This window comes from Brachyistius frenatus, unplaced genomic scaffold, assembly GCF_029030835.1.
Source record: "Brachyistius frenatus isolate BFR_SWC_R1_liver_20210118 unplaced genomic scaffold, ASM2903083v1 Contig_82, whole genome shotgun sequence".
In the NCBI taxonomy this organism is placed as follows: domain Eukaryota; kingdom Metazoa; phylum Chordata; class Actinopteri; family Embiotocidae; genus Brachyistius; species Brachyistius frenatus.
Window position 1 is genome coordinate 182,926 of NW_027210681.1, and position 25,433 is coordinate 208,358.

Below are 25,433 nucleotides of genomic sequence, written 5' to 3' on the forward strand. Positions count from 1 at the left end.
AAACATTTCTCCAGAATATTTATCACGGTTTAGTAGTTTTGTGGGTTTGAATGTGTGGCTGCACAGCATGAGTTTGTAAGTGTTCAACCAGTTCTGTCTAAATTATTTAACACTAACAAATGTGGAAAAACTTGCTGACTCAAACTTAAATGTGAGAATGTGCTGCGTATTGGAAACAACACATTTTAAAGCTTTTTTTTCTCCAAACTTTATATTGGCATTTTGATATTCTATAAATTACTTGATTAAATATAAACTATTAATAAACTAATCTGTAATGAAGATAATCATTATGTGCTGCCCCTTTATACAGCATGTTTTGTTTTTTTCCCTTATTCCTCTTGAATTTATCTATTAAATACTTCATGTAACCCTATCTGGCATTTATGTCTGTATCGCATTTCATCATTCATCTATTATTCAGTATTGTTTGGGCAGTTTATTTTTCTTTTTGAACAGAAATGTGTCCAGAATTGTTTAAGTTACTGGACATGGGAGCGCTTGTTATCGTTCGGGAGACGAATCCGTCTCCGTCTCGCCGTTCGGTTTGCGCAGCCGTCGGAGTCATGACACTCCTTCGGTCCTCCGACAGACCCTGAGACAGTGTGATAGCGCTCCTCGGAAGACGTGTCCACTTCTCATCCAGCCTCTCTCCTCCTCGCGCCGTGCCCTTCCCGCCGTCTCCGTGGAGACCAGCAGCATGCCAGAGGTCCTTGGCAGCGTTCGTCTGCCCTGCTGCTGAACCTTTTTTTCGCTGGCACAATTCAAAACCTCGGTCCATCGGAGGCCCGGGACACTTAGTGTAAGGAGATGAGTTGGACGGAGAACTGTGGGCTGGGGAGAAGGGATGAGGTCTGACGCTTGGACAAGATGCGTGTTGAGGAAAGGATGGCATGGAGGAGGTTCGCGGGAGACAGATGGGGGAGGAGGAGGGGTGTGTGTGTCTGGGGGGGACATTTTGAAGAGGGAGCAGAGGGGGGATTGTCAACACTGAGGCGAGCTCATGAGCACGAGACACGGACGTAACCCGGGAAATTAGGACTTGTTTAATTGCGAGCAAAGGAGTCAAGCAGAGAGATGCTGTGACAAGATTATCTGAAGGAGGGGAGGGGGGGGGAGGAGGAGAGGGGAGGTCGCAATCTGACCCGCTTCTTCTTCAGCTTTTATTATTTGGTTTTGCACTTACCCACTTTTGAAGCAGTTGAATAAAATGGTGGAGAAAAAGAAAAAGAAAAAAGAAGGTTGTTATTTGAAAAAAGAAATTCAAAGGCTGCATGATATTGTGTTTTTGCGATAGAGAATAGAGAACAAGGATTTGTAAAAAAAAAAAAAAAAAAAAGAAAAGAAAATTAGTGAGGTATTTGAAAAACGAAAAGAGAATGACCTGAAAGTAGGGCGATCGATTCCTTCTACTAGTAAGTGAACTGAGGAGAGAGATTTGGGGTAGAGGTAGAGAAAGTAGGAAAGAATAGATGAATGAGATCAGAAAGGAGTGGGAGCTAAAGCTGATACCAACGATGTGTTGTTCAGCCCGAATGCCAAAAAGTAAAAAAAAAAAAAAAAAAAAAAAAAGGCTTTAACTCCCGTTTCTTTACTTTATTTCCCAAGTTCCTCATTGCACAGTAATAACTTGGAAACGTTCACACAATTTATATGGAAATCCACCTGAAAGAGTCCAGGCGATTAGTGGACAAATAATTGGTGACCGAGTTAGGCGAGGAAAACCAATTTGGTGTTCTGGTTAAGTTGTGGTTTATGTTTTTTTTTTTTCTCCTCAGCTTGATGTTGAAACTCAATTGTCTTCACCCCTGGAGTTACACAGGTGCAGTGTTCAGGTGCCACAACTTGGTTTTGTAAAACACAAGAAAAAAACAAAGAGTTCAGAAAGTTGTGTTGAGTTTCCAAACAACTGTTAAAAAAAAGTTGGGACGCTGCGTAAAATGTTAATGAAACGGAAATGAAACAGATCAAATTGAAAATCGACCAAAGACACAGAAACAGTGGTAAACATTTTTTTCAAACGTATTGCTGGAGTCAAATTAAAAATAAAACATTGTCATAAAACAATAGAAATTGATCAGTTTCAACGTTTGATAGGTTGTCTTTATTCTATTTATGAGATCTACAATTCATCACATCCCGTTTTTAATTACATTTAACAGTGAGTCACAACTTTCTTTGGAACCGAGTTGTATTTCAGCTAATATTTATTTGTTTTTTTCTTCATAATTATAAATTTAATCCTCGATATAGTGTACGTGTTTAGTTTTTTTTAACAGATGCTTACTTGTGGACAAACTTTACATTTTGTCATGTTCATCTGCTCAATGTGCTCCAAGAAGACGACTTGGTTTCACGCTTTTTAACTGGAAATAATTCAAAGGGCATCAGCTCAATTAAACGTAGTCACATATCAGTTCTTTCCAAAAATAAAATCATACTTGCTTACTGCGGCTGTTAATTCATGCAACACACATTTGTGTGGTAATCCAACTATGTCTCTGAAGTCCAGTAACACCGATAACCTTTTGTCTTATCTGCCTTCATTGTGATTAACAGATACAGAAGCTAAACGATCGACAGCTGCTTCTGTCTTGACATTTGACAAATTGCCGAAGTGATTAGGACGGCAACACTTGCTGGATTCCAATACATTCAGGTCAGTAGGTTGGTGTACAAGCAAAGCGACGGGTGTCACTTCAGTGAGCGCCACTGTTGTTCCAACAAGGACAATTACCCTAATACTCGCTTGAAATTAAAAACCTCATTACAGAGACTTAATTAATGATCTGGAAAGTAAAGGGTATTAACAAATAGCGGGCGATAACACTGCGGTTGCATTTGCCACATCTAATCTGCATGTTTCATTTATGGCACCATTCTCCTTCGCAATCAAGTGTAAAAAATTCCCTTCTCATAATGAGACATTTTAATTCTAATATCAGCACAGAGAAGGTTTTTTTTTTTGACATTAGACAAATACAAAGAACAAAAATCCTGAAGGCACATTACTGTCTTTCAGAGTAAATGGTGCTATTACAGCATTCAGCTTTTTTCACAGATAAGCTTTTGTACTGGCACAACATTAGCACCCCAAAGACAAGTTTTTTCTATTTTTCTATTTTGTATTATAAGAGGACCAGAGAAATTAATATGGCATCGATAGTGAGTGGTAAGGACAGAAGTTAGGGCAATTTGTGTTCCTCCTTCAGCTCTGTGACTTTGAGAAAACCGTGTGTTTGGGAGATAAAGAAACGAAAGTGACGTCGCTGTGAGTGGGAGAGGATATTTGAAAAAGCACTGAACGGAGGAGAAAATGAAAAGGTAATAAGAGAGAGGGTTATGAATTTGTTTTTGTTTTTTAAAGAAAAACTGCAAACAGAGGAAAGAGCAGCTTAGATTTCGACCCATAATTTATTGTCACCTAAACAGGACAGAAAAGCCGACCGAAGATTGTTTGCATTATCAGATGAAGGTCTTAAAGTTCTTGTAGTATTTTTCAGTATATTTGATTTTCTTGCTTTGTTGTTAAGGTGAGAAACTCAGTTGAACAGATTGTCTGAATTTGTTAAGGAATACTAATTTTTCTTCTGTTCACGGCGCGTATCGAAGCCCGTAACAGCACCGGCTTTTCATTTCGAGTGCCAGAGTCCTGCTGGTTTTCTAATCAGGGACTGACACTCACCTGGGATTCAAGGTGAATGCAATTAGTGTAACGACAATTACCTAGCTGGTAGGATCAAAAACCCGCTCTAGTCTGGCCTCCCACTGATCGGGTCTCTGTATTTTGTACAAATACACACAAAAGGCCATTTCATTTCGGAGCACAAATCAAATTTAAAGTCCTGATGTACAGTGATTAAGAGCAAAAAAACAACCCATGACTGCTTCGTTGTTCCAATGACTAATAGCACATTGGTATTTGTGCAGATTTCTATTCATACGATGTGACCGAGTGCTTCGATGTTAGCTGTCAGGCAATTATTATATAGAAAATGAGTCCGTCTCATTTGTACGGCCGAGCTGAGGAGTTGGCAGCCAACATGTACAATGAATGTCAATGTATTTTGGTTTATAAAAGACACTCTGCAAAGTAAACATTCCCTCAGTTCAACCTCATCAGAATGATCTAAGAACTAATCGTGCCGTTATACAACAATAGATTTTGCGTGACTCTTACTTGGGTCTGACAGGATGGAGTCCGTCTTGGGCAGAAACTGGTCGCAGCGGATTCCTTGGTAGCCTTCTCGACACCTGATGAGGGAAAAAAGAAAAGAAAAGAGGAAATAAATAATGAGTCATTGAGGCAGGTGGATCTGCAGGGGAACAAAATGCCACCGCAACTGATGTAAATGCGAGAGCTGCGCACGAGCTGCCTCCTCATGTTTCAAGACAAACCGAGGAAAAGCTCGGCCCTCCTGGAAATGAATTGCACAAAAGTGCAACGTAAGGCAAGCTGACAGGAAGGAATGAATACTGCGGTGATCTTTCGGGGTAGGAGACTGCGCTAGGACGGAAGTTTCTTCAAGAAAACGTTTGTCTTTTGGAGCCGAAGTAACACTCGGGTTCTGCGGTACAAAAGGAGTATCCCATCCCCATTAATAAAGACAGACTATAACCTTTCTCTGTGTGTGGCTAAATGAGGAACACACCATATAATAAATACAAAAATGCAGAATTTGCACCTTTTAAAAAAAGCAAAGCGCGAGAACTGGGATGCCAACGATGTTAAATACGCTGTGAAAAATATTTTTCTTACGCTTAACCCCTTCAAGTGTGCTAAATTAACTGAAGACACTCCACGGTTTCTGAACAGTCCTCGGACTTTTAAGAAATTTAAACTGTTGAATTTTGATTGGCACATTAGTGAGAGTGCCAGTCAGGCAATGATCATTAAGCAGCTAATGAATTCTGAAAATGTGCTGCGGCTGCCCTTCAGAAAATGCCCTCGGAAAAAGCAGATCCTTTGCGAGGATGTATCTTTAATTAATTTCAGCTCAATAAATATATTCTTATCAACATATGGAAGTGTGAGCGTGTCTTATCACAGAGGATAACATGCGGGTGGATAGTGTAAAGCCTAATTGGCTGCCTCGGTTGGTTTGGATATCAATCATTGCCTCGGGCCATTTGTACCTTCCTCGATGCTCAGCTTTTTCGTGTCCCTCTTGAGGGAAATGCAAGTCTCATATATGCAAATGAAATATCAACTTCAACAAGAGAAGTAGTTTGCGATACCTCTTTAGATGTGACCCCACCGTAAACGCCATCATTCAATCACTCCCTCAACGAGCCTCTTCCACGACACGTCTCAGTTCTCACTTCTTTTGCCCTAACCTGCATCCCAAATTCATCACCCTGTTTACCCCCCGTTTACCCCCCGTGGGTTTGTTTCTCTGACACTCCTCACTACTGGAATCAATCTGTATCCGGTCTGACAAGTTGACAGCTGAGCAAAAACACAACAACAACAACAACAACAACAACAAAACGTATCCGAGTGGCCCCCGCTGCTGGAACCTTCCAGAACATCCACGCCCACCTCCACCAAATGGGGTTTTGCTCCTTCTCTCCTTTTTGTAAGTGATTTTCACTTTTTAAATCAGCTACAGTATTCAAATCTTGAATTGTTTTTTTTCGAAATGGAGTTAAAGTGCTCAGGGTAGAGCTGTGACCCAGCGCGATACTGCACTCACATTCACACTTTGAGTGTATTGTCAAGTGACAATTTCTGGTCTGCATACTAAAAAAGGCTTGATTTTTGGAGGAGCTATTCCCAGCTGTAAGGTATTAGAAGAGATTGTGGAGGTGCGACACATTCAGAAATATCTTTGAAAATAAAACCAGAGAAGTATTTGCTCTTTAGAAAAAGACATTTTTTTTCTCTTTGTAAATATTAACTGGCTGTACTGGATCACATTTGGACACAGGCTCGCATGAAAATAATACAAAAATCGATTTCCTGTAGCTTCCTAATGCTGAGTTCAAATGGCGTCGTATTCACCGCGTACACGAGAAGAGTCCGTATCAACGGCGCCCTCTTGTGGTATTCACGATGTCTGAAATCTAAATTTTCTACAAGCCTGGAGTTGTTCGAGTTGTGACGTGTTTGCTGACGTTTGGAAGTTGACTTTTTGTTGGATGTTCGGCCAATATATTGTAATTTTAGTCATGTAGAGTTTGTCTTCATAATTTAGATAATAGTATACGTGCGAGTAAATTGTTCTTCCCAACGGCCTCATCTTTTCCCTCGGTGCCTTTTGCATTTCCTGCTTTACGTTATCTCCCCCCTACTATCTACTAATGTGCAGCGATACTATCAATCGTTTTTATTTTCCTGAATGACATTTTGTCATGTCGTAGTAGGAAAAGCTCAGGTGTAAATAAATAATACTCAAGTCAATTTCACGTTGCTTCTTCCAGTTTCAGGGTCCCGGTATTGTGCGTGTTGGCTCAGTATACATGTCAATAATATTCTGCAGCTTTAGTTGCACCACTGATGCTAATTTAGCGGCACGCAGAAGTAAACTGACATTTATCACTGTCGTTTCCGAATGACAAATGTTGACAGGTTTTCTGTAAGAATGGTAAACGCTGGTTGCCACAGTAACCGAAGGGTATAATTTATTCGTCAAATATGTAGTTTAACAAACAACTGTATGTTTCCCTCGCTGTGTGTACTGTATAATAGACTTCTTCTGGTCCCATTCATCACCCCGCTGACAGATGGTAACGATATCAACCATGCTGCCGAGGAGGCCTCAACACTCTCATCTTTTGTCAAGGTGTCAGCATTGCCGCCTCTCCTCCGAGTTTTTTGTTGTTGTCAGCCTTTAGTGTTGCAATGGGTGATGTGAAATATGTGTTGTGTGGGAGCAGGAGAACAAAACAAACACAAACAAACCCAGTCGCCTTGTTCAGAAGACACAATGTGAATCGCATTTTCAAAACTGGAGTAAAAAAGTGGGTTCAATGTTGCTTTCGCAGCGCGGATCAAGGCCGGACAAATCAGAAGAGAGGTCACTAACGACCTGGAACTGGAAATATGTTCATTTTAGAGAGCTATCGTTGAAAGAAAAGCCTTTCCTGCAGAAAATGAAAATGTCTAAAAAAGCTGCTAGAGCTTGGCTTAAAGCTGCTGAATGCACTGTTGCTGCTGCAGTTTGATTTCTGCTTTGCAGGTAGAAAAGGGGGAAACCTATGTAAGCAGTGTTGGCCCAAACTGGTATCGAACCAGCGAACCACGACAAAGAAGAACAGCGTTCGCACTAATTAATGTAAAGGCAAACTGAACCAAACAACTCCAGACAGGGTGAAAGCCAGAGGAGTGAGACTCACTGATTGCCACCATCTTACATGGCGGAGCCAGACCAGGTGAGCTGAATCCCTCTGATCACCTGACTCCGCCCACCAGCCGGCCCTCAGAGCGTCCAAATCAGCTGCTCCGATTCAGGATCAAAGTTCAACACGTCAACGGATCACTTCAAACTTTTTCTCGGTGCTAAATGTGCGGCCATTTAAACGCTTGTCTTTGCCACCGTGACCAAAGCTGACTAAACTTTGACACGCAGCGACCTTTTGTCTCGCCAAATGGAGGGGGAGGACAGTGATTAAAAGAACTCAGGCTTAACATGGTGTGTGTGTGTGTGTGTGTGTGTGTGTGTGTGTGTGTGTGTGTGTGTGTGTGTGTCATGCTCATTAAGGGGAACGGTGGAAGTGAAAGGGAGCGTGCAGTAGTGCCTGGCAAAAAAACACAGAGGCAACAGAGAACACAATACACACACACACACACACACACACACACACACACACACACACACACACACACACACACACACAGAGTTATGCACGGCTGCACAGACACAGCCTCCATGATGTTTGGCCGTGAGCGCCGCAAAAACCTGCTGTAACATCTTTCTCTATCACGTCTGGCACCGTGCAGCCTATGAAGTTATTGTATCCCACCAAACTCTGCCTTTTTTTTTGTTGTTGTTGTTTGCCTGCGATGTTCCCAGCAGAGATGAAAACACATCAGAGTGCAGCTTCACGAAGCTCAGAGGAGTAAATCTAGGAACGTGTGAGAGACTGTTGGAGGCTACTGAAGAGGTGCATGCCTTCTAATTAGCACCACAGTCATTAATTAAAAGAAAACAGGAAGAGATTGCATGTTCATGCATGCGTGTGTGCGTGTGTGTGTGTTTGAACACGCACGAGTGTGAATCTCTCACAAACGTACAAAGCAACGTGCATGAAATTCAGGGTATAAATATAAACTTGCCGCCTGGGGGATGATGAATTTATGAAAAATGTGAAAACACATGCGCTGGTGAACAAAGAGACACGTATATGCGTGAAGACACGCGCAGCACATACAGTATAAGCGGCTCAGAAGTTCTCAATGTATGCGGGAAAACACGTTCGTGTTACAGCTGAAGTTTCCTTTCATGGTTCATACAGCGTCAACAGATTCTGGGTCATCAGACTGAGACAAAAGTGAGGTAAATATACATCAACCCCGTTTTAATTCTGCAGAACGTGCTGTCAACCGAAGCACGGTCCGTCACTGAGAGTGTTTCACAACAGAAAGAACGTATTTCAACGGAAGCATTTATAGAACTAGGTTATGAAGAGGACAGATTTTGGAGGTACTTTTTTTTAGTGTCAGTCTCCTTTTCAGGACTGTAAAATGTTCTACTTTGAAGCTGCTCGGCAACTACAGCAGTTGTGCCTTGCTCAAGGGCGCCTCAGGGATTTGAACTGTGAATTATGAATGCAGCAAGCTCCAACATTAAAAGCACTTTTTGAAAAGTTGGTTTAAAACGTCTACACGTAGCTCACACGTCCGCGCTACATTTTGTATTAAATACATTTGTAGGATATCTTCATCGTGCCTTAAAAAAAATTAATAATAATAAAAAAAAAAAAAAAAGGGCCGACGTGAGATAAGAAGAAGAACACGGAGTCTGAATGTTCCCGCCGACGAGGCGCCGTGCTCCGGAGAGGCCGAGCAGGCGGCGTCATTCACAGAATTTCTTCAATGCGGAGAAACAAGATAGATTCTTCAAATGTTCTTCTCTGTGACTTGATTGTTATAGCGCTCATCCTGGGGTGCTGCCAGACAGGAAACATTCATCACGTCCAACTAGCCCCCCCCTCCTCCCCTCTCTCAGATACTAAAGATGTGACAGAAACAAAATAATGTACCAATTCAGTGTCAGACATCGAATGAAACATTAGAGATCCAAACAACTGCTTCTCTCTCCTTGGCAGGGCGGCCATTTAGACCAATTTAATACAGTGCAACCCCACAGTTGTGTGAGGCTCAACGGTCTATTAAAAGAAAATATACCGCAGTGCATCGGTCAGACCGTGACAGGCCGGTTCAATGATTTTCACATTGTGGGCCATTTTCCCGGCATGAAATTCATTTTTGAGCAAAATGGCCGACACACTTCCAGTAAACTGGCCAACAAATAACGATAAATAGTTGGAGGAAAAGGGCTGTTCCTGTCACGGCCGGAGCTTCACCTTAAAACAACGTGCTCGGGGAGGATTTCAGAAGGTAACTAGAATGAATGACTCCCACCAACCAGTTGAGTTGCAGTTTACATCCATGTCTGTCGAGACTCGTATAGTATAACTATAAAGAATCCTGTGTCCTACGTGTTCAAATGGTTGTCCAATAAAACTGATTCTGACGGAAGATAAAGTTGAAGCCACGACAGCAGACGATGCTTCAAATGTGCTAATTTACACCCGGCAGCAAAGAAGACCGACACAATCCCCCGAGATTGGACTCGCACCAATATATGAAATATGGCCCACCTCTCTGCTTCTGTTCCTGAGTTACGGCGTTGAATAATGGCCACAAACGTTTTGACCTTTTCAGACATTTTTAGCCTTTTATTTCATCGTATTAAGACACTCGTCTGAAATGTTGTCATAATTAGCAAACACATTCTTGGGTTATGGCCGCAAACATGTTGCGGGAGGTCACAGAGGCCTTTTGACTTTTTGACAACCAAAATCTAATCAGTTCATCTTCGAGTCCGAGGGAACGTTTGTGAAGAAACTGAAGAAATTTCAAAGGCGTTCCTGAGATAGACAGATGGATGGAAGGACTGTGGAAAAAAATGATACCTGTCGCCCCTGGTGTCTCTAAAATAATAATAATAATAATAATAATAATAATAATAATAATAATAAAAGAAATCACAGATATAGCCAAGTCCTGAAAATTAAAAAAAGATCTGAAACGTATTGAATTTTTTTTTTTTGACACGTTGCTTCTTTCAATTAAGCAGATAAGCAGAGATAGGTCGAGTCAGAGAGGGAGAAAACACTCAGTCAGACAAACGAGCAATTAACCAACAACAGAAAGTTCATTCAACGCAAAGATTTCTTCATTCAATAATTACTTCAATCACAAAAGCGCTTTTGAAGTTCTGGAAGCGATAATTAAAGACAAAACATTTCACCCCCGTGTGCGACAGATATTCTTTCATTTTGTCGTTTGTATATTTAGGTTTAACGCCGGAATGTAGACGATTTAAAAAGAAAAATCCCCCAAAAAATGGCTGGTTACCGTGGAAACGTTCGATCGTTTGATATATCAAAATCCTAATGCAATCCGATACATCTCGCCCGGCTTTAATAGCGATTTTCTGCTTGGTTTGTATAATCAGACCTGCAGACAACCAAAAATACAATTGACAGGCTGCAATTCAAAAGAGGCCTGAGATGATTACTTTTCTACTTTAATGACATTACATATCGCTCAGCCGTGTGCGTTTCCATTCAATTCCTCCCCAGCTCCTTGATGGGACAGAGAATTGAAATGAAAATCTGGCTTTGCTGGGCATCAGGGGAAGTCTTCTCTCTCATTCTTCAGTCGGGTTGATTGAAATGCATCTGGGGCGCCATGTCTCAGCCTGACAGTTTACGAGGCAGGCGGGGTGTGAAAAAACTGTGTATTGTACGTGTTGCGCCGCATGTATATGTGTGCACGCATGCGTGTATGTGTGTCTTTGTATTTCATTCATACCCAAAAGGCTCTCGTGGGAAATTCTTCTGAATACGCATATTCATGCGTGTCCACTTTTTACTGTTATGAGTAATCGGGAGCGCAGATTTATGGGATCTCTAACAAGCTAAACCTTCTTATTCCCGTCTCCTTATGATGTCATCGGGACGCAGAGGCCGAGTAGAGCAGGTGTCCCGATCCCCGGCCGCTTCCTCCAGCTCTTCATGGGACAGGAGGGTTCGTATAATTGATCCAGTGTAAACTGACTCCGCCCCCTTTGTCTGCTCCCAGTTGGAGGTGTATATGTAATACCTCCTTAAGGGAGGAGTCCTGCATTCACAATGGCATACTATTTCTTTCTACTTTTAGTATGTACTGCAGCTTAAAAAGTACGTACGGTTGCGTGTAGTGTGTACGCACTTCATCATAAAAATGCGCCTTGAACTTTGACCCTCTTCAGTAAAAATAAAAAACGTTTGGAACGAGTACACTTCCTTTTAACGCCTCTCTTCTTCTTCTTCTTCTTCCCGTTGCGGGCGGAGCATCAGCGCCAGCAACTCTCTCAGCGGCTCAGTCGATGTGACGTATCTTTCACCGCCGCCGAGGATTGTGGGTCAGAACAGCCAGAGTAGCACGCTAGCCTGCAGACTGCAAAATACGATGAGTTTGGACATCCTGGTACTTTTGGCGAACTACGTTTAACATACTATGTATTGGGACGTACTAAATAGTAAAGTTAGTGTGGATATAGATTTATTGTGAGCTCTCTCCTGATGTCTGACTTCCTCACTCCGTTCCTGAGCGTAAACCCGCAAACCCGACGAAGGAAACTCATTTTCCACCACCTGTGTCCACCATCTTGTTCTTCAGGTCTCTACGCAGCTCGTGACCTTCGGGTCAGCACGGGAACACGACATCAGCTCGTAAACCGAGCGCTTCCTGTTAAGGCTGAGCTCCCTCTTCACCACGGCAGCCCGGCGCGGCGTCGGCATCGCTGCAGGACCGAGCTCCGACCTGCCGGCTAAATCTCTCGCCTCCCCGTCTGCCCTCGCTCGCCGTACGGGATCCAGACTTGCTCCAACTCCTTCGGATCTGTCTGACGGGTCAACAGAGTTTGGACTCAGTTAAAGACTAGTTGGATTATCTGCAAGCTCAAACTGGAAGTAAGATCAGCCCAGGAGCTGGTTTTTTTTTTTTTTTTTTTTTTTACTGTCATAAATCATGACCTTCTGAACGACTGAGGGAAAAGTGCTGCGGGGAATGAAAAAGGTAAGAGCAACTCGGAGGCCACGGCAGACCGACGACGGAGCATAAATATTACACGTCGTTCTTGAAAGCGTTGAAACAGGAGCTCCCCGAAGGCACAAGGCCAGTTTTTAAAGAATCATTTATATGCCTTTATTAGATAGTTGAAAGTGAGAGAGATGATAGGAAACAAGTGGAAACAGGGATGGAGAGTGCAGCAAAAGTACCCCCCCGGCGGACAGTGGGCGGAGCTAATAGCCCACTCTGCAGGCAACCAGCAGGATTTAGATATCTTATCAAACGTGAGTATTTCTTTGATTTAAGCTACTGCCTTTATGAAATCAGATCATTTTTTAAGAGACGTGTCCCGGTCCTGATGATTTTAACGGCTCGTCTTGTTACCTCGATACGATTCCCTGAGACGATTAAAGAAAAACAACCATTCGAGGAGGCCAGAGGACGATATTCGTCATCACTCACTCCCATGAAAAGTCTGTCAATATGTGGGCAGAACTTTGTCGATGCACGACTGATTTATTTTTGCCAATTCATGTCGTAAAAGATCATTTAGAGATCTTTAAAATACAGACTACACTCCAGTACAGTAGTAATAAATATTAAATATTAGTTAACCGGGAGTGTGGCAAAAGGTCACCGTGGACTCGAAATTTAATCTAACATCAAATGACTTTTTGGGGCTCTCTGTCTAATAAACAGGAGGAAGGTATTTGCTACTCGGGATGCTCTTGTGTTTGGCGTAATTGTGGTCTCATCCAATTTCATATTCATTTCTGCAAATGGCCTCTGGAGTTATAATTACTAAATTAGCTTCTTGAGGAGGCCTAAAAATGTCCAAGGTGAAAAGGAGCATGTTCCTTTCGCAGGCAATTTAAAAGTTGGTGGAACTGGATCTGGGAGGCACCGTTTAGTTCGCCGTTAGCGGCCGAGGCACCTTCGGAAAGGGACGGCGTGACACTGAAACCGAATTTAATTTCAAAGTTTAGATCATAACCTAAATTTAGTCAAGTGTAAAAACGAGGAATCCGAACCCCCCAAAATGGATTCATTGTGATTCTTCTCCTCGTTTCCAGTTGCACATTTCCGGCTCTTTTCTCTCGGGGTGTTTTTTTTTTTCAGTTGTTCGGTTCATCCAAGCGCCGAGCTCTTCTCCATCTTTTTAAATAAAACATGCCTCCCACTGAATGTTGCATACGCGCCACGGCGTTTGAATAAGCACCCCCCCCCACCCTCACCCCCACCCTCCCTTTTTCCTTCCATCTCACCAGGAGTCCATGTGAAGAACCTCAACCTCACCTCCCTCTCACAAGCCTTTCAAACAGGCAGGAAGTCACTCAATAATTCAGAGCTCTGCCCGGTCACTGATCCCCAAATTAAAACAAAAAAACTCAGCACTTTCCCTGATGTAACTTATTCTTTATTCTGTCTCAAGCACTCATCTTTTACCTCGCTTCGCCCTCCTCTTCTTTACGTATTCTCCGCTCAATGTAAAACGAGGCCGACGGACCCTCATCGCAAAGGAAACACACTCAAAGACCGATAAAACGTCATGAAGTCATCCTTCCAGGTGAGATCAGTGAAAGAAATCTGACATTGAACTTTATACTGTCAAACCCTTGAAGTCTATTTCAAAAGGGAAAAAAAAAAAGAGTCTTAACGACTTCAACATTTACCAACTTTTCTGCTGTTTGTCGACGTGATTCAAACATTTACGCTTTCAATGAAACGTAGCCACATACACGGCTGAAGTTTGTTGCTGCTACAGGTGCTTTTAAGCGTCTTCATTTTCCCGAGTTGGCGGCTAAAAACAAGAGAAACAAAGAAACGTCTTGACGAACTTTTCTGACCGAACTTTCAACCACTTTACGAGATGGTTTTTGAAGTGTTCCTTTTTTCTGCTGCAGGAACCAAAGAGCCGACGGCAAGGAACAAAAGACGTGTCGAATCCTCCTCCCCCTACTTCTTCAAACCCATCCTCCAGTTCAAGGGAAGTCACCTTATTACATTTTATATTGTAGGAGACTATCATGTCACTCTCCAGAAGCACATTCCTCCGTGGGTACTGCAGAGATCTCGATAGGGAGCCGAGGAATACCATTAACGGCGAGATAACAACCCGAATCTCAACCCTTATCTCCTTTTTCCACTCTGCCCTCTTCCCCTTCTCTTTGACTTCCTCGCTTTATAAATATTAACACTTTATCACTTAGACCACTTATCTGTGCGCATAATAATTCCCTCTAAGTCCCTCTGATTAGATATGAGATGGTTTGTTCTTTCTGTCGGCGGGGAAATATCTGTTATTAGCATCTGGGTTGTTAAAGAAGGTGCTGAGGTTTGTTAGATCAATCAAATCAGCTGTTATCTCTGTGACGAGCAACACGTTTTTCACCTCCAGTCTTTCAGCAACAGTTATCTGTAGCGCATGCAAAAAAGATTCACGCATGAAAAAGGAGGACGCGCGTCCTAGTTTGTCTAAAGTTGGACGTGGGAGTTCACGGCTGGGTTTAACCGCTAGCGTTAGCATCCGTACGACTTTCAGGCGACGCAGGTGTTTCAATAAAACCGCTGATGCTCCGGTGGATTCAGAAGTCTGAAGTGGAGGTTTGTCCACTGACAGCTTAACTTTTAGGATTTTATCGCGCTTCTTTTTAGTCACGTAACGAGTGCAGCCGAGTAACGTTGACCTGCGTCCATGTGACTGAGGCACCGTAAAACTATCATTTTTCTTTCCTCTTGATTTGAGGTAATGACTGCGTCCACCCTAACTTTTATTATTATGATTTGTTTTCCAGTTCAGATGCTGTTGGCTCCCTTCGGCAGCTGAAACAAAAAGAAAAACCACGGACCGAAATGAAATAAGGCACCACGGGGCAGGCACTTTTATCACTTCCTAATTTCAGTAAATACACCAAAATACCCAAATGCCAGAGGAGGATTTGTGCAGGAGAGCGTGCAGTTTGTGTTGAACAACAACAGTCGCTTGAAAGCTTTGACCTTTGGACAAAATTAAGCCGCAAAAAAAAGTCCATCAAGGGTAATCAGATAATTGAACCCCACCCCCGACCCCTTCGTTTGCCTTCTGTTTTGGATGATTTTGTGTCCCTTCGGAAACATTTTGTCACTGTCAAAGTGTCACTTCCATGCTGCTGATCCCATTAGAGGGCACGTTTAAGAAGGCATTTGGCAGGGATAATACTTCACCAAGGAATTTTGAAGTTATAACCTTCTGGAAAAACTGGCAGCCACTTCATCTCCCAAATGTTGACGGTGGGATTTCAAATCTTATGCATGTAAAATTAAAATTTCACTGCTGGAACAATGTGCCGTTGCTCCCAGGAAACATCAGCGATGCTACTGAGAGCAGCTCCGGAGGCAGCTGACGTTTGATTAGAAATAAATCCAGCGGGAAATGTGTACGTGTTTGAAGATGGGCGGTTACAGTATGTTTACTGAACATAGAAATGCAGGTATATTGTTGATAAAAGGAACTGTGAACTGTTGCCAGACAGAAAGATTGGTAATAAATGATTGTAGACACATTAGTTAGGTGCTTTATTAACTGGTAGTTAATACTTATTCATATATTTACTAATGCCATTAGATCCCTTAATAATATTTGAATAAGGCATTAATTAATACCTTAGTTAACATGAACACCCTTAATACATGGTTATTTAACCATTAGCTAAATGTTAATTCATGTCATGTGTTTGTCATACTGTTTATGTGTTTGTCATACTGTTTTGTATCTGTGCTGTTTGTGTCACTGTGTGGACTGTGCTGACAGGTCATCATTGTAAATGAGAATTGGTTCTCAATTGATTTTACCTGGTTAAATAAAGGTCATATAATTAACTGTTAGTTAATTCTTAAGAACCTAACTAATGCGTTTATTTCACTGCAAAATAAAATCCCAACGCATTTCCCAACTCTTTATAATGTCATGTTTAACATTTTAAATTGAGAAGCAGCAATTTATGTAAATTTAAAACCCAAATTCATGTTTATTTTTGTTTAATGTTACTGATAAACCTTTCGGATGGCACCATTCAATCCAACAATACTGTCACGCTGCAGACTTTCAGTGCTCATCTGTAGCCGTGTTCCTTTCAGTTTGTCAAAAAACAAAAACGACATCGAAAAGCCGCGGGGAGGATGCAAAATAAAATAAATAATAATAAAAAAAAAGAAGCTACATTCATTTTGTCATAATTTTCTGACATGAAGCGCTCGAGTGCAAGACCGACTGAAGTCAAAACTTCATAACTAGGAAGAAGCTGGTTACGCACAGCACTTGAAAGCAGCATCACACCCGCCCTGCACGCCAATTATATAAAGAGAGCGAGCGAAGACGTCTGTGGAACATGGGAAGTGGCAAAGAAAATGCTGCCGAAAGTAATGTTTCACCGAGCTAACAGCTGGTTCCTGTCAGACGAAGGTTTCAATTGGGAAAAAAAATCTTTCCAAAATATATCATAATTCTGGGAAAATATCCTGTCTTCTGGAAATCTATCTATTTTAGATCTACCCTGAAGTTTTTTTTGTTAAATTCGGTTAACTTGTGCTGTGTATTTTCAGTATTATGCAACCCGGCCTCAGGAAAGCACCACAGAGATTGTTCTGATGCATATGATTATTCATAAAGAATGGTTTTCATATTTCATCCATACGATGGGCCCATATAAAGCCCCATTACCTCCAGGTAATACGGGAGATTTTTTAGTTTAATCAAAACACAACCCGAGGCGGCGAGGGATTATATTACGGGGCATTACCAATTTGTTTGAGGATTATTACCCCTCAGTGATGATTAAAGACCTTGACACAAACAGTTTCCTTCTAAGTCTGAGAGATAGATGTCAAAATCATGATAAAAAAAAAAATCAGTATTATCACAGCAAAAAGTCCATTTAGTACCTGAGCTGTTACGCTTGACAGGTATTTTTGTTTTTTTTCAACTGATCTCTTTGAGGACTAAAACCTTTGTCATATTTACCCAAAGGAAAAAAATAAGTTCGATGTGACTCAGCATAAAGCAAAAGTTGATAAGAACCGATTCAAAGCAGGAAGATAGATTAGAATAATATAAAGCAGTCAGACGTTTTCTGCCGATCGTGATATCTGATAACGGATGATCACAAAAAGGGAAACTTGGCATTCACAACAGCAGCGAGGGGGGAGGGGGGCGGGGGAAGGAGGGAGGGAGGGAGAGAGGGGGTGATTTGCATTCCTTTAAACCTTAAAGCGATGACCTTTGGTGTTTCTCTCTTGTTACTCGGCGTGAACCCCTCAAACAAAGCACAACTGCTTTCATGGACACGGCTGCGTCTGATAAAAGCGTCAAGTATATCCTCAGCAGGAAGAAGGAGCATCAAAGATATTTAACAATACGAGTTCAGGTATGGGGCCCGAGCCACAAAATGAAGCCCTGATGGCTCTATTGTGCGGCGGATAGCTGAGGGATACGAGCTCAACAAAAATTATACTTTTGAGTGATTCAGTGTTTTTTTCCCCCCAAAGTTTAAAGTGTGACCCGATCTGTGACCTTTAAAACTGCTGCTTGTTCAGGTAGAAGAAGAATGAACGGAAGAAGGATCCCGTTCATTTGAAGCTTGCAGCTACCGTGAGTCTATACATCACCGGTGCTTTGTTTGGTTTTATACCAAACTGTACACTGATAACAGAATAGTTATTAAAACTCTCAGAACTGATTTCATGTCAGTGTCCAAGTCTCTTGTTCCCTCTGAATATTACATTTCGTAACAGATTCCTGACTGCACCACAGGTCTGTCAATCAAACAGACACGCCCCCAAAACCAGGTCTTCTTGAATCTTCTTTTCTAATGAATGAGGGATTATTTTCAGATGGACCTCCAGAAAACTAATAAGAAGGAGTGACTTTAGCTAACAACACCGAGATAACTGATGGACACATTTTATTCACTTTGGATTTGATGAGAGAAGTTCAATGGGAGTCTATGGAGCTGGAGGCTTTTTGGAGCCCACCTCTAGTGGCACTAGCTGGTATTGCACCTTAAAACACTAAGAACACTTTTATAAAACGTTTTAAAATGATTATTTTCAGTCCTGCGGAGAACTGAAACACATTTCATACAGAAGCTCTCAAGGAGCCAGAGAGACTGATGCATTACAGCACTTTAATCTGGATCAATCCTGTCCTTCACACTGTATCTGGGCTACAGATCTCTAATTATGCTCGTATGTTACAAATTGGAAAAAATAAGAACTGAGCAAATGAACAGAAGAACGAAAAACAGGACAGTTCAAGTCTTGAATGAGGTTGAGCCTCGTTTCTAAATGAAGCACTCATCCTCATAATGAGTGAAGGAACAATGAAGACAACTCCTGTAATTGGAACGAGTCCTTTTTATCCCCACTTTTAATCCTCAACAACAATACGTCACACTTCACAAAAGACTGATAAAGATGGCAGCAATGTGGAAGAAAATAGTTGCAACAACAAAAGCAAAAAAGTGAACCTCCCCGAAAAAAAAAATCTGTTGTCAACAGCATTCTTTAGAGGAGAATCTTTGTTCTGAGGACGAGGAAACGAGGCAAAAAGGAAATAATTACCGCGTTACAGGAGGAGGCGTTTACACAAGACTTCCGTCGTGCCGCGGGACCGGCAACACGGAGCAGCTCGCCTGACCCAAAAAGACCTGAGAAAAACACCCCGCCTGCAGATCCATCACCAGAACACAAACCAGAGTTGTACCGCTGCTACCGAAGCAGCTTTCTTCAACTTCACCCCGAGAGCTCGCAAAACGACTCGTTTTTTCACTGAGCAAACTTGGAGAAGAGAGACGGAAAATATGACAGAAATTCAGACTGTGGAAGTGAAGTTAGACTCACAGCTGGTGCGACTGAGTCTCCAAACTATATGATTAACTGTGGATAAATGATAGTGATCACAGAGGGCGTTTCTCCCAAAAACAATTACTCTGTATTTACTGTATATGAGGATTTGTGCAGAGTTTATTTCTCTATATTTCAAACTATTTGTCATGATTGTGGGGAGATGAGTTCCCTTTTTTTTTTTTCTACAGTAACTTTTTAACTGCGAGAAAAGATTCTGTTTTTTTTACTGGTTCATCCTGTTGTATTCCTGCTTCTTCAGAAATGTAAACATGTTATTATATATTAACTTTCATGTTGCACTCTGCAATGTTTCAGGTCTCATTCTGATGAACTTGAAGGGCACATAAATCACGTGATTTGATGTTTGCAGGATTACTTTAACGTGTTAAAAATGAGGATAAGCAGTGTTTTCTTTGTTTTCTTTCAAGGATATTGATAAATGCATGGGCAGGCATGAATACACACTACAACTTAACTATTTCACTAATAACTGCACAGTATGAATGTATGTCTCCATGAAATAAAAAAAAAGAAAGGTGCATTATTATTTACAACTGTCAGTTCACTCATCTAAACAACATTGCATTTGAAATGTTACTATATTAACACGTTATTAACAGATCATCACGTTTTCCTCCAGCACTAATTATGCAACGCGCAGTCATTATTTTTATGGATGTAACCGACACCTGCACGGATATTTAGTTATGTTTGCATAACTAAGGCAGTATTGAAAGAAGAAAATGATTACATCGATTAATAATGCATTCAGTTCACATACGGGCATTAACCCTCTAAACCACAGTTTTAAAAAATTAATAATAAAAAAAAAAATGCTCAAATTCAGTCGGTAAGAGCTCCACAACGGTGAGAACAAATGAACACTCCTGAGTTCTCGGGGTAAGAGACACGTGGGGGAAGTTTGAGGTGCGACACGTTAGTTCCCCTCAACACCACGGTTGAAATATTCGCCAAAACTTGACATCTTTTTTGCGTCCTACTCAACAAAACTGTAACTTCGGGAGAAAATACCAGCTTTGTAACAATGAGTCAGAAAACACTGATGTTATTGAGTCTAAGCTGCAACTCCACCGAATCTGATGCAACAGAAACGGAGCACAAAAACGCTGCATCCATTTTAATCACAGCGGTACGAGGCGGCTTTCTTCATCGAACGTGCCGCGCCTGACAAAAACCTCTTTAAAATGATGTCGGGTTGTGTTTTGAGACAGATACAAAATACGGAAACAGTCCTGGTCCTGGTGGAGGGCCCTCCGGGGTGGTAAATGTTAAGATGGGCTTTATATGCACAGGCACTATTTCAAATGCAAATTATGCTCATTATGTTCAGGTAATGAACTCGGAGGTGGAAATTCAAATGTCCAATACGTTTAGTTTTTTAACTGGGGAGGACTTGGATGTCTGTGATCTCTCTGCTGCTCTTTTCTCTCTCTGCTCTCCCTCAACCGGTCGAGGCAGATGCTCCGCCCACCTCAGAGCCCGGTTCTGTCGGAGGTTTCTTCCTGTTAAAGGGAGTTTTTCCCTCCTAGCTTATGTGGGAATTGTTGAATTGTTGGGTTTTCTCTGTTTAATGTTGTAAAGTTCTGCCGTAAGGACTTTAGTGCATTAAATGCCGTGAAATGACCTGTGTTGTGATTTGGCGTCATATAAATAAAATTGACTTGACGACTTATTTGTAAAATTCTTTGGCATTTGAATGTATACATTAATAAATTATTTTTTTAATACGTCTTTCTTTTTTTTTTCTTTTTTTAACTGGTTTAACGTAAAACACACAAGAGGAGTGAGAGCAGGCTATGGCAGCTGTAGTATTAATTAGGCAGGTGAGATGAGTGGACTGCATCATTACACTGGCAATTAGAGTGCACTCTATCTTCCTAGCGTGCCGGTGGCTCTGGGAGAGAGAGAGAGAGAGAGAGAGAGAGAGAGAGAGAGAGAGAGAGAGAGAGAGAGAGGTGAAGACGGAGAAGGACTTTGGGAGAGCGAGCGAGGTGTGAAAGGAGCAGACGGAGAGAGGACCTGCCGGGAGAGAGATTTAAAAGGTAGAGGTGTGGTTGGGAGTCATGAAAAGGATTTATCACTAATCCCTCCGGCGATAATCAGCTCCCGTGATCTCCGCCACCTCGGCAGTCAATCACCAAACAATGCGATATGTTAATAGAAAGCGGCCGATTCGACGCGGTCTCCCCGATATGTCGTCTTACAGTGGCGTGATGGATGACTTAACTCGAGGAATTGAGAAGATACCTTCGGATGCGACGCGCCACATTGTAGTGAGGTGTTTTTCTTTCTTTCTGTAGACTCACCTATAGAGACTAAAGAATTCCCTCATACTTGTGAAGTGAGAAGAAAAAAAAAAAAAGGACCAAGTATGCTGCAAAAAAAAGTCGGGCAACCCCCTTCGACTGGTCCGACACAAACTGCTCGATGAATCTGAGCCTAATTTTGAAATGTTGATAAAACAATTTGGATGGATGTCCAGATTAGGTTTGAAGTTTTATCATGTTTTACATTTTAAAAAAAAGAAGATGATCCACGATGCATTTTTCTTGGTTCCATTCAGGATTTTAAGTCTCTTCATTGTGGAGTTTGTAAAGATTTGAACTATTTTCTGTTATGCATCTTTGTGACTTGTGTCATCTCGGCTGTATAGAGGAAGGGGCGGAGCCACTGATGTAAAGGATTTTCAAATTAAGGCGTCTGAGGAAGCTGCAGTTCCTGAACACATCAGAAAAAGTGTTTTTATTTTTCACTAACTGCTGCTGGACAGAAGAATCAGTGTGTTTATTGAGTGTGTTAACAGAGGGCAAAGACAACACGTTGATTTCTGGGTAAAATAATTAAAGCTGCAGATATTTTGGCAGGTGACCTGTTCACATGATGAGGTCATTTCCTGTCGGTGTAAAACAATTTGAAACAACACCACGAACACTGTCCAAATTATTGCAATACAAAAGTAAGTGCACTGACATGGAAGAGGATTATTTGTAAATGTACGAAAGGAAGTAGTCATGGTAACGTGTCAATAACGTGACATGTTTGTGGACCACAGACCTCGTCCGGTATCGTTCCTTCGTTACTTTATGTTGCCCTCCGTTTTGTCAGACTTTAAAGAAAGCAGAAACTTGACCACAGCGCTGCACTCCTCTGGGAAACAAGAAAAACCTTTGCTTTGTCGAGCTGCATTTCAGTCTGTCCGAAATGTGTTGCTGAGGGTCTGAAGGAGCTCCGGTCCCGGAGGGGGTCGGTGGTTTTTGGGATGAACGGGGGGCTGTGCTGGTCGGACGGGACGGAGAGCCGGAGGGATGCTGGCCGGGATGACTTTGGTTCTGTCACACCAAGGTCTCCACTCTAACTCCACTATAATGAGCCTGTCAGCACGGGGTGAGCCATAGGAGATAGGCTGCCCCCCATCAACCCAGTTTCGCAGTCAAGGATGAGCAGCTCTCTCTCTGTGTGTGTGTGTGTGTGTGTGTGTGTGTGTGTGTGTGTGTGTGTGTGTGTGTGTGTGTGTGTGTGTGTGTGTGTGTGTGTGTGTGTGTGTGCAGACTAGAATTGTTTATGGTCAGGTTGTTTTTCTCAACATTCCCAGTGAACCTTTTGTCATCTTTGCAAAAGGCTGCTCACTTTACTTTTATCTGGATCAACTGATTGCCACCATAAAAACACGATTTCAGAAAACGACCCTAAACACACACATCACTGTTGTTTATAATCTTATAAATCACTGATCTGTAAATCAAAACAAAGAAACAAGCATGAAAGTCTTCCCAGTTTTACTAAACACTGCATCTTAACCACCGACTGGATATAAAAGTGTTTGCATCTTCCGGGTCTGAAAAATGGTTCCGATCCAGAAGTGTCTTAAGCTGCGATACCAGCGAGTGCCACTAGAGGTCGGCTCCAAAAAGCCTCCATAGATTCCCATTCAACTTCTCTTGTAAAATTCTTAGTCAATAAAATGTCTCCAGAAGATATTTCAGTGTTGTTAGCTGAAGTCGCTCCTTTTTTATTAGTTTTCTGAAAATAATCCCTCATTAATTAGAAAATAAACTTCAAAAAGACCTGTTTCTGGGGGGCGTGTCTGTTTGATTGACAGGCCTGCGGTGCAGTCAGGTTACAGCTATCGGTGGGCGGGGCATAGTATGGTCATGTTTCCAATCCGATCAGTCAGATCCACCGCTGGCTCCTCCCCCAGCTCGTCCAAATATGGTCACTTCCTGCTACAAACCGCTCCGAACTCGCAAAGATGGCGACGGACAAAAAAAAAAAATCCAAACTCGAGGCTTCATAACGGCCGTACACAAACCAAACGGGTGATATATAATTCATTCAAAAGCACCTTTAAAATAAGAGTTGTCGTAACAATGATAAAAAAGATCTACAAATTCCTTTACAGACTGTTTTAGTTGATTGCAGATCCCAGGCCTAAAATTCAAAACGGCTTCAAACATTGGGCTTGCTGGTGGTGTGTGTGTGTGTGTGTGTGTGTGTGTGTGTGTGTGTGTGTGTGTGTGTGTGTGTGTGTGTGTGTGTGTGTGTGTGTGTGTGTGTGTGTGCGTGTGCATCTTCTGTTTGCCTGAGCTCAAGCCCGTGTGCATGTGTATGTGTTTTGCCATAAAGCCTCCCTGATCCACTGTTAACTGCTCTCATAAAACAAGCACCTGCCAGATGTGAGCCTCTGCCCACGCAGGACCGCCAGCGTCTGGCTCTGAGTGGAATCCATAACCGTCGGCGTCCCTTTTCTTGCTCGCCGCAATCCTTTTTGTGTCAGACAGATAAGGCGACTTCTGAAAAGGCAAATACGTCCGAGCGACCTTCTGCCGGAGCTTCCAGCTTCGCTTTCCTCAGCAGAAATATTTCAGCGCCTCTGGAACGGACGTGCAGACAGACAGACGTACGTACGGGCAGGCGGGAGCAGAAGAGCGCCGCGGGACGTCCGCCAAAATGAGAGGCGGGAGAGCGTCGGGAAAAAAGAAAGTTTGAAAGCTTCTTTCAGCCGGTCGGACAGACACGCCTTCTTCCCGCAGCAGAGTGCCCGCCGCTGCGACGTGGACAAATGCGCAACGTCCACGGCGTCCGTGTTGGAACACCTTCTGAAGAAAAGCCGGGTCTCACCTGCACCAGGCGACGGACTTCCGGTTTCACCGATCGGCCCGGATGATATTCAACACGTCACAGGAACCGTGGTCAAATATTTCATTTTCTGTATCTATAAGGATTTCTCGTCCCGACAGCGACTTCCAGTTGATAGTTTCTCACCTTACCATGAGAACAATCTTCTTGCCATCCATTGGAGGGTAGTAAGTCCAAAAAACAAATCGATTAACAGCTTGGCTTTTTGGAGAAGGTAAAAGTTATTTCCCCCGACAGTATTCTGGCATAATAATCGTATCATCATTTTTCACTGCAACCTTACAGTGCAGCTTGTAACATTTTCTTTTGACCAAATTTGAAAATGTGCTGTTTTTTTGATGACTTAAATTTTCAGTTAAACTCGAGGACAAAAAGTTCCTTTCAATGAAAATTCCTCTTTTTCTTCAGCTCAGTAAAATATTAAGAACCCCAATTGACTTTTTAAAAAATGCATCGTGATGAATATGAAAAAAAAGAGATTTCTCTGTCTGAGCCCATGAAAAGTTGATGCTTCAGAGACATTGTAAATACCACAATGTGAACTACATTCAATTTTTCCCTCAATAAATAATCTCAGATGTTATCGTGGTTTAGTATTTAGAGCTGCAGCAGCACTTGCAATGTTTTAATTCTCCCATTGAAGGTTCATGTCCTGTAGGAAACATTAAACTCTTCTCCAAACACTTACATTGTGCAGCGAGATGACAACTGGGACACACGGAGATTCCTAAATACTCTTCGCTTTCAGTGCTCTGTGTCAATTCTCCGGGGTTGCCGGGGAAACAAGACTGTCAGCGTTTGATTTCAACGTGTTTTTCGCTTTCAGAAAAAGACATGCACTCTCAAGTTATTCCGGTGACGGCGACAGACGGCGAGAGAAGTGACGGGGAATGACACGTCTGTCATCACACACACACACACACACACACGCACACACACACACACACACACACACACACACACACACACACACACACACACACACACACACACACACACACACACGCATGCACGCACGCACACACACACACACACACGCGTGGTACGGAATAACACTCACGCATGCACCCACACTACGACCCATCCGGGTGTGTCACCGAGCTGATGC

General features: G+C 42.3%; 1 protein-coding gene across 1 annotated transcript in view; it reads right to left on the bottom strand.

The window, feature by feature from the left end:
• Positions 1 to 25,433, bottom strand: part of LOC138627161 (pro-neuregulin-3, membrane-bound isoform) — a 317,078-nt gene that overhangs the window by 56,535 nt on the left and 235,110 nt on the right. Inside the window, exon 3 of the mRNA XM_069709306.1 lies at positions 4,181 to 4,254. Coding sequence (XP_069565407.1) covers positions 4,181 to 4,254 — 74 coding nt within the window. The remainder of the gene's footprint in view (positions 1 to 4,180; positions 4,255 to 25,433) is intronic.